A 12,932-nucleotide genomic window follows, 5' to 3' on the forward strand; every position below is an offset into this window, starting at 1 on the left:
CTCGTTCTTCATTTGGGCTTCCGCCCAAGCCCATTTCTTGATTTCTGTAGGACCAAAGACTAACAACGTCCTTGATCCTCAATTTTCTCCTCCAAAACTTTGACAATAATCCCGCTTTTCATGACTGTTAGGATAATGAGACACCGTGTGTAAAGATCCCTTATCTTTACTCTTACTGAACTCAGTGTCCCTCTGCTACCTTCACAACAAGGACGTTGAATACAATCTATTTTTTCAAAATAGTAACTATCAAGTATCACAGTTCTCATTTATAAGAGTCAGAACAGGGTGATAAATTCTATTTATAGATTAGCTCACCACAGACAAAGGCACAAATAAGGAAGAGTGAGGCGCTACAGTGCCACAGAAGCACTTTTGTGTGAGGGTGTCCCCATCAGGTACACCAAGCAATGAGTCATTCATGGTCAGATCACCGTGATAACAAAAATTAAGCTTAAAAAATATTTGGTCAGGGTGCCTGAATGGCTCAGTTATTTAATCGTGGGACTCTTGATCTAGGTTCAGGCTGTGATCTCAAGGTACTGAGATCAAGCCCTGCGTGGGGCTCTATGCTGGGAATGGAGCCTGCTTAAGATTCTCTCTTTCCCTTTCCCTTTGCCCCTCCCCCAAAGCTGGAACAGGCATACTCTCTCTAAAAACAAACAAAAACAAACAATAACAACAAAACAATTTGTCAACTCAAACCTAGGGCAAGCACCTTGACTCTAGGAACTCACTTAGCATCTTCAAAGTCCTCTTTTGTCATTCTTAGTGACATCGAATCTCCACATTCTCCATTCCAGATTTCAGAATGCTTAGGTTGCAAACTGTAGCAGGAAAAGTCTGTACTGTCAGACCTGAAGTAAGTAAGCCATTCTGAAAAGAGCAGAAATCTAATCTAACCAAATCCGTTTTCCCCAGGAATTTTCTGGGAAATAAAACACTGTCACAGATATATAAGCATTAGAATAAGAACATACTCCAGTTGAATTTATGAAGCTGCTAAGATGAGTCCAGATGTTTTTTGGAATTATGCAAAAAAAAATGAGATTGGAAATAAAGAAGCTATTTGTTATAAGACCTCATTTTCTGGCTATCTGAGTGATAAGAGGTATAGCCAAGGAGGTTCTTGAGGTACTTACTAGACCTCCAAATGGGAGGAGGGTCTCAGAATTTGAGCACAGTTTTGTCATTCTTGTGAGGCCAAAAATTATAACCAAGATAAAACAATATAAGAGACCTTAAATGAAAACAAGAACCTACATAACACAAATTTGCTTCATTACCACTCAGGACTGAATCAGTATGCCTGACATTGGAAGGAAGATTTCTGGTGATTTTTGACCATGGTCCATTTATGGCAGTCATAGGATGGGGACAGAAAGTCTAAGTGTAAGCACATGACACTGAGATCTCCCAAACAAGGTGGGTTTTATCCTAGTGGGATTCATCTGAGAATAGGAGCACAGTTATGCTTACTGTGTAAATACAGTCCTTCATGTGACATGAGACTTTTACTGAACCACATCAACAGATCTTCTAACTAGGATTAGGTTTCCTTTCGGTGGTGTAGAGTGGGATATGCTGGGATATGCCATGATCCCATCGACTATTGGATTAGCTGAGGATGAAGCAGTTTTATGAATGAGAGGGTATTCCCCTTCTCTAAACCTGGCTTCTACAGAGTGGGATTGGATCAACAATCTTGATCTCATCGTGATTGTGCTTCTCAACAACTTACACTACCTCCTTACCTCCATTTCAGACCAGTTTTGCAAAATGATCAGTTCATATGAATATGGACAGATTTCCAGATCATAAAAATAAACATCAGTTAAGCATAACTTCTGTTATTTTTGCAAAAGTCCAAAATGGCAGGGGGGAATGTGGTGGAAGGAAGAAGTACGTGTTCGCCCATCTGTGGTCATCACCTAAGGTAAACCAGCTACTAATACTTTGCAGGTTTTAGTTTTATAATAACCAGAGTCAAACATACATTATTTTTAGAAATGGTTCTTCTAAAATAGCATTATGATAGGTTAACGAAGACCATCCTTAAATACTTGGAGCAGATTTTGTAAAGCCAAGCAGAATAAAATGAGTAAGACGGTATGGCAGAATCTAGTCAGAAAGTGCTGTTGTATGGGTTCGCCTCCCGCTTCTTTGTGATGGTGTGGGTGGTGGTAACACAGAGCCTGGGGGATCCTCCAGGAACCCATCCCTGACCACTGTACATAGGGTTGGCATTCCTCCCCTGCCCCCCGCCATTGTGTGTCTGCTAGTTCTATTCCGTTTGTCACTGTATTTGTTCACCTGCCAGTGTCCCTACCGGACTGAGCATACATGTGCAGCAAGTTTGTCACATTTGATGCTGCAAGCTTGGGACCCATGTTACTGCCTGGACATGGAGATGCCAGCAAAAGTGTTCTGAAGGAAGCAAGGAAGGGGGGAGGGAGTGAAGGAAGGAAGGAGAAAGGAAAGGAAAAGGGAAGGGAGAGAGGGAAGGGAAGAAAGGATAAAGGAAGGAAAGAAAGAAGGAAGAAGAGGGCAACGGAGGAAGGAAAGAAGGAAGGAAGGGAGGGAGCGGCATTGGAGAAACAACCCAATCTTATGATCACTGTTGTTTCTGTCAACTTACGCTCTGAGATGTTAAAGCATCTGCTAAAATCAAATTAATTCCCCCCCCCCCCAAATTTCTGAACTTCAAAAAGAGGAAAAAAGTGGTGCCCCCTTCCAAAGACAGCGGCTGTTTTATTTCTTTAAACATAGCAACCAGCAAATATCAACAACTTTCCTGACAAACAGCAAAGCAAAACAAATCACTACTGTAACAGTTAGGGTCCCATTTGCAAAGACATAGCATCTAAATAGTGGAGGTTTCTGGCCGTGACTCGTTTTGGATGATACTAAGTCATGGTTAAGCAGTCTAGGCCAGGTGGCTCGAACTATGGAGATAAAGGCTTGATGAACCTGCACAGCCACAACATCTAGCTACTCCAAAGATGACCAAATATACAAATGCATCTCCTTGACTTTGGGATTGATACAACTTAGACATGACTCAAATACCTCAGCCAATGGCTCTATATGTAGATATGCTTACATAGTTTCTTCATGAAACCAAGGAAAGCAATTTGACAAGATTCTTACTCATCCCTGATTCTATTTCATTTTCTATCCTCTGGTTCAGAAAGAGTTAGCAAGTTGGCATTTCAGTGTTGAGTGATACGTGCCCCTTCCAGGCTGCCGTAGCTGAAGGGGTGGCTAATATAATCTCTCATGGGATGCACACAACTGCAGCCCTAATGGGGATCAAATTCGCTACAGTGACATCATTTTAGGCAAGTGACAGGAAAAGCTGGATTCATTTATCAGTTTCTGATGAAATTTAAGATCACCACTTTACCAAAATCTAAAACATGGTACCGAATTGTGTATCATCTAAACAGGAATATGAAAAATAATGCAGGAGGAAAAAGCCGAGAATACTCTCTAAGCATGCTCTCCCTTAAACTTAGTGATTGACATATTGAAACAATACCTCTTTCTCCTCCTCTGTCTTCCCATGAGTTTTGCTATAGTTGATAGGAGTATCCCAGCCCTCTTGATCACAGAGAGCCTGATAGAATGCTGCATTGACCAAAATGCTGCTTGTTTTGAATGGGGAAGTGGAAGGAGTTGGAATAGAAGTGTTAGAGGAAGTTAGGGGTGCAGCTTTGTCCAGGATTCGATTTTTTTTCAGGCTTAAGTCCAATGTGCCATTTTCATCCACTTCTATCTCGGCTCCCTGGTATACAATAGGAAACAGAAAAACATTTAAACAGTTTGCAGTTATAGCCTAGCCATGTGGGGCTTTTAAGGGATAATTTTAAATGCAAGCTTTTATGTAAGTATATCTGATTTAAAATCTAGCTTTCTGATTTGCTTTGGTTAATGTTCAATTCTTAGGCAGACTTTTAAGAGCAGCACCATTAGTGAGCTTCATGTTTCTGGGTTTAAACAAAGTAGAGCCTAATATAAATAAGATGTTCCAAATGCTAAATGTATTGGCTAACCCTGTTTTATATATTTTTTTGAAGTTTAGCTTTAAATCTCCTTTTCTGGCTTGCAGAATTATCACTCTCAATTCATCATTTATAGCATTAACACTTGAGTTTATAAAAAGGCACAGCACTACTTCCCAGCTCACCCCCCCCAATACAGTATTAATCTAATGTGAATATATGCAAAAATAACCAGCTGCAAGAGAATTTTTTATTGGGATATTAGAGTAATACGGATGTGACCTTTTCCTCTGGGTTACTTGAATCAGAAAAGCTTTGTTTGCTTGAAGGGGGGCCGGTGCAGCAGAGGCAGACAGGGCAAACTGTTGTTGATTCTGGGGGCCTTCAGGAGCAGGTGCCAACAGGCCTATTTGGGGGTAAGTTGTACAATGAAACTTCAGAACAAAGCTGATTCTTTTCCAGACACTTTGTATGATACTTAAAACTCACTATACCTCACGGCATTTCTCCTTGGGATGGCTTTGGCTGTCTTTCTGTTGTTGTTGTTGTGGCTGTTGTAGTAGTTTAAGGTACAAGACCCAAAGACTGCCCACGTGCTCTGGATTTTCCAAAGGACACACGCCAAAGGATGGCTCCTGTGCTGTCACCAATGGTGAGCACTGCCACGCAATAGGACTCAGAACGCGGGAAGAGCTCACTTGTCTTTTTCTTAAATGGGTCAGATAAATACCTCTTCGTATTTTCACTATCATCCATCAAGTCACAATTAAATCTTGGACAACGTCTCTGCTCTTTTTCCTTTTGGCTGGCAAAGCAGGAGTCTCTTTGAATATGTTAGCAAGATCCCTAACGCATATGGTAGCCAGTTACTTCCCCACGGGGGATTTATTTTAACTCCCCATTTACACTCTGCCTTCTCCCTCCCCAACAGTTGCGGCTGAGGGCTGAGGTGTGGGCCAACGTAGTTGAGCTCCAAAAGCTCACTGCTTGCACCTGATTTAGAAAACAAGGCACCTCTTCTGTTTGCTTGTTTCACCTGCAAAGTTCCTATTTTAAATCTCAGCCTCTGAGGTAGATATGCTTTATTATATTTGTGGGAGGTAAATATACTTCTAATATGTTTGCACTAAGATGCTTTGGCTATATCTTTCTGTCCCTTTTAGTAAATAGTTTAATCTCCTGTGATAGTTTTAAGCTCTGAATTTGACAGTACAGCTTATCCGGGATAATAACTTAGTAACCACAACATCTTATGCCATCTGTATAATATCAAATACGTTTTTATACCAGCATTAATAAACCTTAGTTACAAAAATCCAAGATATTAACCATATCAGTGCCATGTGCTCTCTCCGTGGTATAACAATGTAGTCTGTCGTGAGCACATCAAAATAATTCTTGGCTTCATAGCTGATATGTAACTATAGCAATGAAACAGAGCTATAGTAATCAAGTTTAATGGCCAATGTAAAGTAAAATGCTAAATATTGTAGTTGCTGACATTTTTCATTAAAAAAAAAAAAAAACTTGGGTTAAGACTGCACAACCAACATTCACATAAAATTCCAGACCTCTGTGACAGATGGCTTAGGAAAAAGAAGCCATGTGACTGGGCTGCAGAGTTTTATAGTGCAAAACCCATAAATAGTGCAGATTCGATCTCCCTGAAAAAAATATCAACGATTCCAAGACAACACTAATATATATTTTAGTTCTTGCAGAAAAGAATTCCAAATAGTAAACAAAAAAAATTAGAGATTCTTGGAGTTGTTATAATTCTACATCTTGAGTAATCATGAGCTGATTGAGGGGGAAAAAATCACTTTTAATATTTAAAAGAGGCGCTCTTGTATATCCCGCGCCCCAGCCGGCTGCTCTGAGCACCTGACTTGACAGGGAGAAAGCACGTTTGGGCAGCAGGGTACAGATGGGCTTTAAGTGAGCGCACAGATGCATTCAACAATTACACACAGTACCAGAGAAGGGTCCCTTTCTGCCCATAGATGGGTGGATCACACGTTTACTGCATGGATTTTTTATTCAGATGTCAATAGACATCACTTCTCTCTGTGCTTGAAATTCCAAATGGCAGCACACAAAGGAGGGGTGGTGGGAGAGGCCATAGGAGCAGGAGGGCATAACATTCAGCAGACATGGAGCCCCACTGCTGACTTCTAGCATTCTGATTTCTAAAAGCACCATTCGCCATTCTGGATCCTTATTTTAATCATTTAAACTTAAACTTAAAGGGTTTTTGTAAGGGTAGACATAAGTCCAATACTATTTACGCACTTGCCAAGTTAGGGCCAACATCAAGGACCATCACTTTCAGCCATTTTTGAGGTACTGATGTCATATATGATGTATTTATTAATTAAATTATTGAGAAAGCACTTATTGTCTTCAAGCCTCCATATTTTGGGGAAAAGAAAATTGAAAAATATATTGTTCTTGCCTTCAAGGAGCTTATCTCATACATAGAGGAGATTGTTAGTGAAAGATAATTTAATAAACAGAAATTATTATTCAACTGAAAGTTGAAATAATTATTTCTTATATAATCCTTATGTGTATCATAAACTGAGAAGTGATTCAGAGGTCTGCCAACAAAGAAATGATTAATGAAATTATGCTGCATTTATTTAATGGCACATTATACGACCAGTAAAATGATAATTATGAGGATTATATTACAACAAGGAAAAGACATCTATTACAGAAAGCAGGAAACAACCTGGCATTCCTGTTTTGCCTACAACCAGGGAGAAAGGGTAGAAATTTGTTCCCTGAAGAACAAAAGAAAAAACACAGAAATTACTGTACTTGTATTTATAAGATAGTCTTAAGGCAGGTCTCCAATATTTTCCAGGCAAATGACAGCATAATAATGTTTTAACAACTAAAAATTAAACATTCAAAGATAGTAATGAAATAAAGTTAACTTTGCTTAAAAGTTCTACTGTGAAAATTGTTAACTTTCAAAACATAGATATAAGAAGACACCACTGTTTGCTGTATTTGTCAAGTTTTCTATTAACACAAGAGGGGATGACCGCCATCTTTTCCCTTTTGACTTGGCTATCAGGAAATACAAAAAAGTATCCCTCAGCTTAGGTTTCTGCTGTAATTAGCTTCTGGTTTTCATCCTCTGAGTCATGTTTTTTCTTTTGCTTCAGAGTGTTTTGTTTGGGGAGTATCTTTTCTGCACTGAAAGCTATCTGAAATATGTTTTTAAAGTAAGCAGGGTATTAACAATAAAAAATGAAATTAAAGTATCTTATTCTTACCAAATAGTAATTGAGTATTAAAACAGTTAAGTTCAGAGTATAAACTTATGAAATTTATACAATATAAATAGAATGATGGAATTCAGGGGAGAAATCAGTGTCTGACATAAGGTATAAAATTAAAATTAAATTTATAACCATTTTCCAAAAATCTTTGTCTAAGACTTGGAACCAAAGCAGTGAAAAATTCTTAAGTTGGCCAGCAGTCTATATGAAACACGAAGATAAGATCTTTAAGAACATAAGAAGTTGGACAGGTATGAATTAAAACTTCAGTTCCAACAGTTACAGTTATGCCAGTCTGAGAAAATTATTTAATATCTCCATACTACTATTTCTTCACCTGCTAAATGGGATGATATCTTCTCTACAGAGTGTCTGGAAGGATTAAAAAGAATTAATATAAACAAAGTGCTTCTTTACAGTGCCTGGCACTTTATAGGTATTCAATAAGTGACAACTTATAATAAAAATAATTTGATTGGGTTTTCAAATGCTAAAAGAGACATCCCTATGCTACTGTATGCAGAGATAAAGAGAGAATTACTGAATATATACACACATATCAGTGGGTTCCTTGTGATCTCCGACCCAAGTCTCTCATAACATTTCATTCAAAATATACGGTATAATCTGACATGATATTAAAGTTACTGAAAAAAGCTGCTTTTGGATTCTTACCATCCCCAGAGCCTTCAAGCTATTTCTGATATCCGGCAGCAAGGATGGTGAAGTGTTATCATGTTGTTTCTAGGCTTTATTCAAGCACAAAACAGACTTTGAACTTTAAACATTTCAAGCAAGTGTCAGTTTTTTGTTTTCTTTTAAGGCACACTGTGCATATGCCACTTTGTCTAAACAGGTGGGGAAAACACCAAAACAAACAACAGAATGCTTGGCAAGCAGAAGTGATCAGGATAAAGATAGACCATGTGCGTGATCCTACCTCTGCTGCTGAGGGTAGGAGGAAGGGAGGAAACGGGGAGTGTCTCTGACACTGGCACGTGCTCTCAGGGGCCGGAGGACAGCCTTCAGTACACCCAGCACACCCAGGATGCTCATTCTATGCCGGCCGCCTGTTTCTACTGAATGCTGTGTTCATAGCAGCAGCAACGGTGGCCAGACGGAAGGGGGGAGGGTTTGAAGCTGTGGCCCATGAACGTTTTACAAACTCATATTAATTCCAAATTAAAATGAAGGACATTATACCAATCTTAGAACCAATAAAAATACTAGTTTCAAGAGAGGGCTCATACTTCAAATTACCCTAAACCATTATATTGATATTGATATATATTGATATTGATAAACCTAATATTGATATTACTAATTTTTTCTTCTGACTTGATTCCTCAGAGATACTTAAAGCAACATACAGGTGATTTTGGTGGTGTAGATGCATTGTGTAAATGTTGGATTGTATTTTAACAAATAAATAATTCTTCTTCACATCCACTTTGAGGATATGATGGACTCATTGGGGCAGTGGTGGGCGATGGTAGCACTGACTTTCTCAATTCGGTGTTGGGAAAGGGTCCATGAAGGACGTGCTTTAGTGTTGGGTAGACAGTCAGGTGGGGCTGGGAAACTTCGGAAAGAGAAGTGGAATATCCTTATTCCTGTGGAATATCCTTATTGTCCCACATTGTTTTTAGACTGTGTGGGAACTCAAAGTTATTTTGCCTCTCTGAAGACAGCCCCTGCTGCCATTATTCTCCGTAAGAAGAGGGATTTTCTAAATCATGTATTTAGATTTCTCACTAAACGTGGACTCAGTTGCAGGTAGCACAGGAAGTATCTATATTAGCCCCAACAGGAGGTATGAAGGCCATTTAAAGGTTAGTGTCCTTTGGCTTGATTTTAAAAACGTTGTGCCCACATGTGACAGCCTGATCTATAATTTGTTCTCCTACTGGGCTTTGTAAGAAATGTCAGAAAAACTCATTCCATCAAAGAAAGGACAGCATGGAGGCAGAAGGAAAATGAGAAATCTGCCCTCATTTCTCTGGGTTCTGATCAAAACCACCCATGCCTCCCCTGGACATTAGAAACATCACCTATGAAAACACAGTTCTTTACCTGGAATAACAATTTCTTTTTTTCTGCTTCAGCCAAAAACTCCTTGAAGGGACGGGTCTGTGGCAGCATCTAACATGTGTCTTGGGAAGTCCAAATCTCATAGACCATTTGGTGGCTAGAGCTAAGAGTCCATCTGCCAGAATATCTCTCTATACATCAAAAAAATGCTTCTACACTCAGCTGTAGAAGTCAATAGGGAGAATTCATACATCTCTATATTCTTCTTTCTAAATAAGGAGCTCAAGAGATCTATGGATTTTGGCTAGTGGAAATAAACATACTAACCAGCATGGAGGAAAAAATCAAATCATAGTGGGTAGAGAATCAGGCTAGTATTCAACAGGGGAAGATCATTTATATATAGTTAATCCTATATTAAGTGAAGGGCACAAAGGAAATGCAACACTGAATAGGAATGGCCTACCCTGGGCACTGTTTGATCAGAGGCCATTTTTTCAGGGTTAATTACTTTGGCTTTTTCTCATTTTTGCTACGATAATTATTTTTTGTGGTTTTAGGAATTTATGAGGTTCTCTTTTATATTCAGAATATAAGATCCAGCTAGAACAGAATTCTGCAGATTGTTACAGCTGTGTGAGAATATGCGCCTGGAAGAAGGGTTCTGCACAAAGCGACACTGTAGGGTGCCGTATTTATCCTCTTTTAACCACCACTATGTCAAAGGAGATCATTTTGGTAGGAACATGACTTTTTAAACTGCTAATGTAACAAACTCCTCCTAAAAGTCTATTTGTACACTCTGTCTCTTCCATCCTCCTCCTCATGTCCACGATTTGGCTTCTGCAGTTCAGACTTGGGTTGGCTGTATGGAGGCCGAGACCCACAGGGCAGTTCCTGTCACCCTGGGCGGGAGTATCCGCTCCATAGAGCAACTCCGGCACACAGCATGCTCCCAATAGGAGTGTGAGAATAGAGGCACAAGTCAATTACTTGGATTTTTAGAATGTGCCAACTTAACAGTCACGTTTCCGACCAGAAGGTATTCAAGAAAAGAACAGATCATACACTGATAAGGGAAAATACCCTCAATCTTTGGTCATCTTTGCTTGATTCATTGTTTTGCTCAAGCAACTAAGAGAACATGAAAAATGTGAAGGTTAAGGGCAGAATTCCGAAAAACAAACAAATCTACCTGTGCAGATAGAAAGCACTCATTACATAATCATTTGCTCAAATAATTTAAGTAGTGCTAATCATTATAATAGCGGTCCTTTTATTCTCAAAGGACAGCCTTAACAAACAAATCATATAAAGCGTAAGAAGCAAGATACTTTAGTATTACCCCAACTAGCTGCCTATTAGAATGTGCCTTTAAAAAGGAGGAATGTATTCAGGTTTTAACAAAATGAATAAAAATAAACTAAAGTAGCATTGCAAAGCACCCCAAATCATTCATTGATGTAAATAATTTCTGACCTGAATTCCTTTGAATTTGGAAAGGTGGGTATTTTCTTTATAATTTTCAGAGGATGCGTTTTTCTTTGTTTAAGAACCTCATTTGTTTAAAAATTGTTTTTGAGTGGTTTTTGGCCACCAACTCTTCCTGGGGCTTACTTGGCTCGATTTGTCCAGAAGCTAATTCTGATTCTTCTGTCAAATGCTCTATGGCACCGCATTCCCTGCTCTCCTGAAGGCCTGGCACAGCACAGGTGAGCAGCTGACCACACCAGGGATGGGGCCGTGCTTGCAGGGAAAAAGAGAGCTATCTACTCTAATCGCCTGAGTTTCAGGGTTAGGGTTTAACCCAGGAGATCTCCCACTTAAAGCAAGGGGAACATCTCTTCTCCAGATAAGCCTGGGCACTTTATTTCAGTGGGCTTCAGCCATCTAGGTAGGAAAATGATTTCTTTTCACTGAGTCTTTTGTGTCGATGGGAGTTACAGGCTCTGGGTGAATGCGGTTGCAGCTTCTACCCTCCCTCTGAGGATCTGAGGATTGCTGCTACTCTGTAGCCTGATAAGCCTCTCCTCCTCCAAAGGGCACACATGGAGGATCTTTGTTTTTTTTGTCGTCATCAAGGTATCAAAAACACGGACATCTGCCTCTCATTATTAGTCAGGGAGGAGAGGTTTATTAGAGAAATGTGATTAATTCCATCGGCCTCATAAACTTTACAGAATTTGGTTCTGGATTTGAATTACCTGAGTTCTCAAAAGTACCCCAGAACCATCTCTTGTTAACTTAACGTATCCACATTTTATTCAGTGTCCTTTGAGAATACGGCAGCAACTGAGACTACCTTGCATCATAAAATCGTAATGTGTGCAATAAGAAAATCTCATGAGTCCATTTTGCAACTGTTTGACAAGCCACTGTGTGGTCAAGCATTTCCTACCATCTTTGACTTGCAGACAGCAAAAAGCTTCATTGTTCAGTTTGATTTTAACGGCAAGCCTCTTTCTTGTGTGCCAAAGTCCCCAACACAAAGGTAGGTTTGATGTCTATAAACCTCCCCAGCCAGGCTCCATCACTCACTTCTCCCCAGGCTTTGGTATACCGCCTTCAAGAACAACACTCCTTCACTCCTTCTGGAAGCCACAAAACTCATCCTTGTCAATGCTCCTCTGAGTCTCTTCCTAAGACGAGGAAGGGATGTGCTTTAGGGATGGGGAGCGGCATGGTAGTGAATGTGGTTAGGAACATGAAAGGCAGTTTATTCTCACGGTTCAGTCACTGGCCCACCCTCTGGGCTCTTGGACTGGCCTACCTTGGCATGCAGACTCTGTGGTTTGTTGGAGAGGATGTCTGCAGCTTCCCTGCAGCGGGTGGAAAGGTTCAGGATGGCAGCAGCTGCTGCTATGTGGGTGTCTTCACTGCATTGACCGTAGCTATAAGAGCTGGCACGGCACGGGCTCTGTGTGTGGGCGCCTGCGCTAGGCAGTCGATTAGGAAATTTCCCTGGATTTGAAAAATGCTTTGCTGTTGAAGAGAGATTTGATTAGCAATTGCATGTACGTGTTTTAGTCATTAAATAGATTTGCTTTAGAGATATACCTTCTTACATGATAACGTCAAGAATAAATTTAAACATGATCCATTATCCATTGGTACACTCAATGAAGGTTATTGAGATTGGTTTTCACAGAAGTTCACAGATCGAATGATATGATGGCTGGGGAAGAATGTCTATTCTCTTAATATTTTTCGTATTTATGCTTCTTATGGTAAAAACTTTATAACTAATGTTTTGGGACAGGTGCACTGGCAGCATTTGTGGCAAAAATTATGGATTAAAACTACACTGGCAAAATCTGTCAGGGACTACAGAGGCTTAAGACTTGGACATCTATGAACTGTGTATGTGTGAAGACCAGCAATTCCAGTAGCAAAAAAAAAAAAAAAAAAAAAAAAAAAAAAGTGCACCCTTTCAACATTTGTTTTCACAATAACAATTTATATTTAGTCATAGAATTGTATTTTTATTTTTATTATTTGATATACAGGTTTGTTTTGTGCTTAAACCAGCAGAAGTTGTTCTTAATGTCCGACCAAATGGAACTAAATAAATGGTAGAGCCTTTAATGAGCTAGCATTTTGCATA

At 39.6% G+C, this 12,932-nt stretch overlaps 1 protein-coding gene across 3 annotated transcripts in view; it reads right to left on the reverse strand.

Annotated features, from left to right (window-relative positions):
- ST18 (ST18 C2H2C-type zinc finger transcription factor) overlaps positions 1-12,932 on the reverse strand; it is a 103,561-nt gene that overhangs the window by 31,790 nt on the left and 58,839 nt on the right. For 2 of the 3 annotated variants that reach the window (XM_032316460.1, XM_032316459.1), the window contains 2 exons: positions 12,099-12,310; positions 3,542-3,787 (listed from right to left, as the gene is read on the reverse strand). In XM_032316460.1, the coding sequence (XP_032172351.1) occupies positions 3,542-3,787; positions 12,099-12,310 (458 nt within the window). The remainder of the gene's footprint in view (positions 1-3,541; positions 3,788-12,098; positions 12,311-12,932) is intronic. The other variant, XM_032316461.1, reaches the window with a different exon arrangement.

This window comes from Mustela erminea, chromosome 16 (genome assembly GCF_009829155.1).
Source record: "Mustela erminea isolate mMusErm1 chromosome 16, mMusErm1.Pri, whole genome shotgun sequence".
Classification (NCBI taxonomy): Eukaryota; Metazoa; Chordata; class Mammalia; order Carnivora; family Mustelidae; genus Mustela; species Mustela erminea.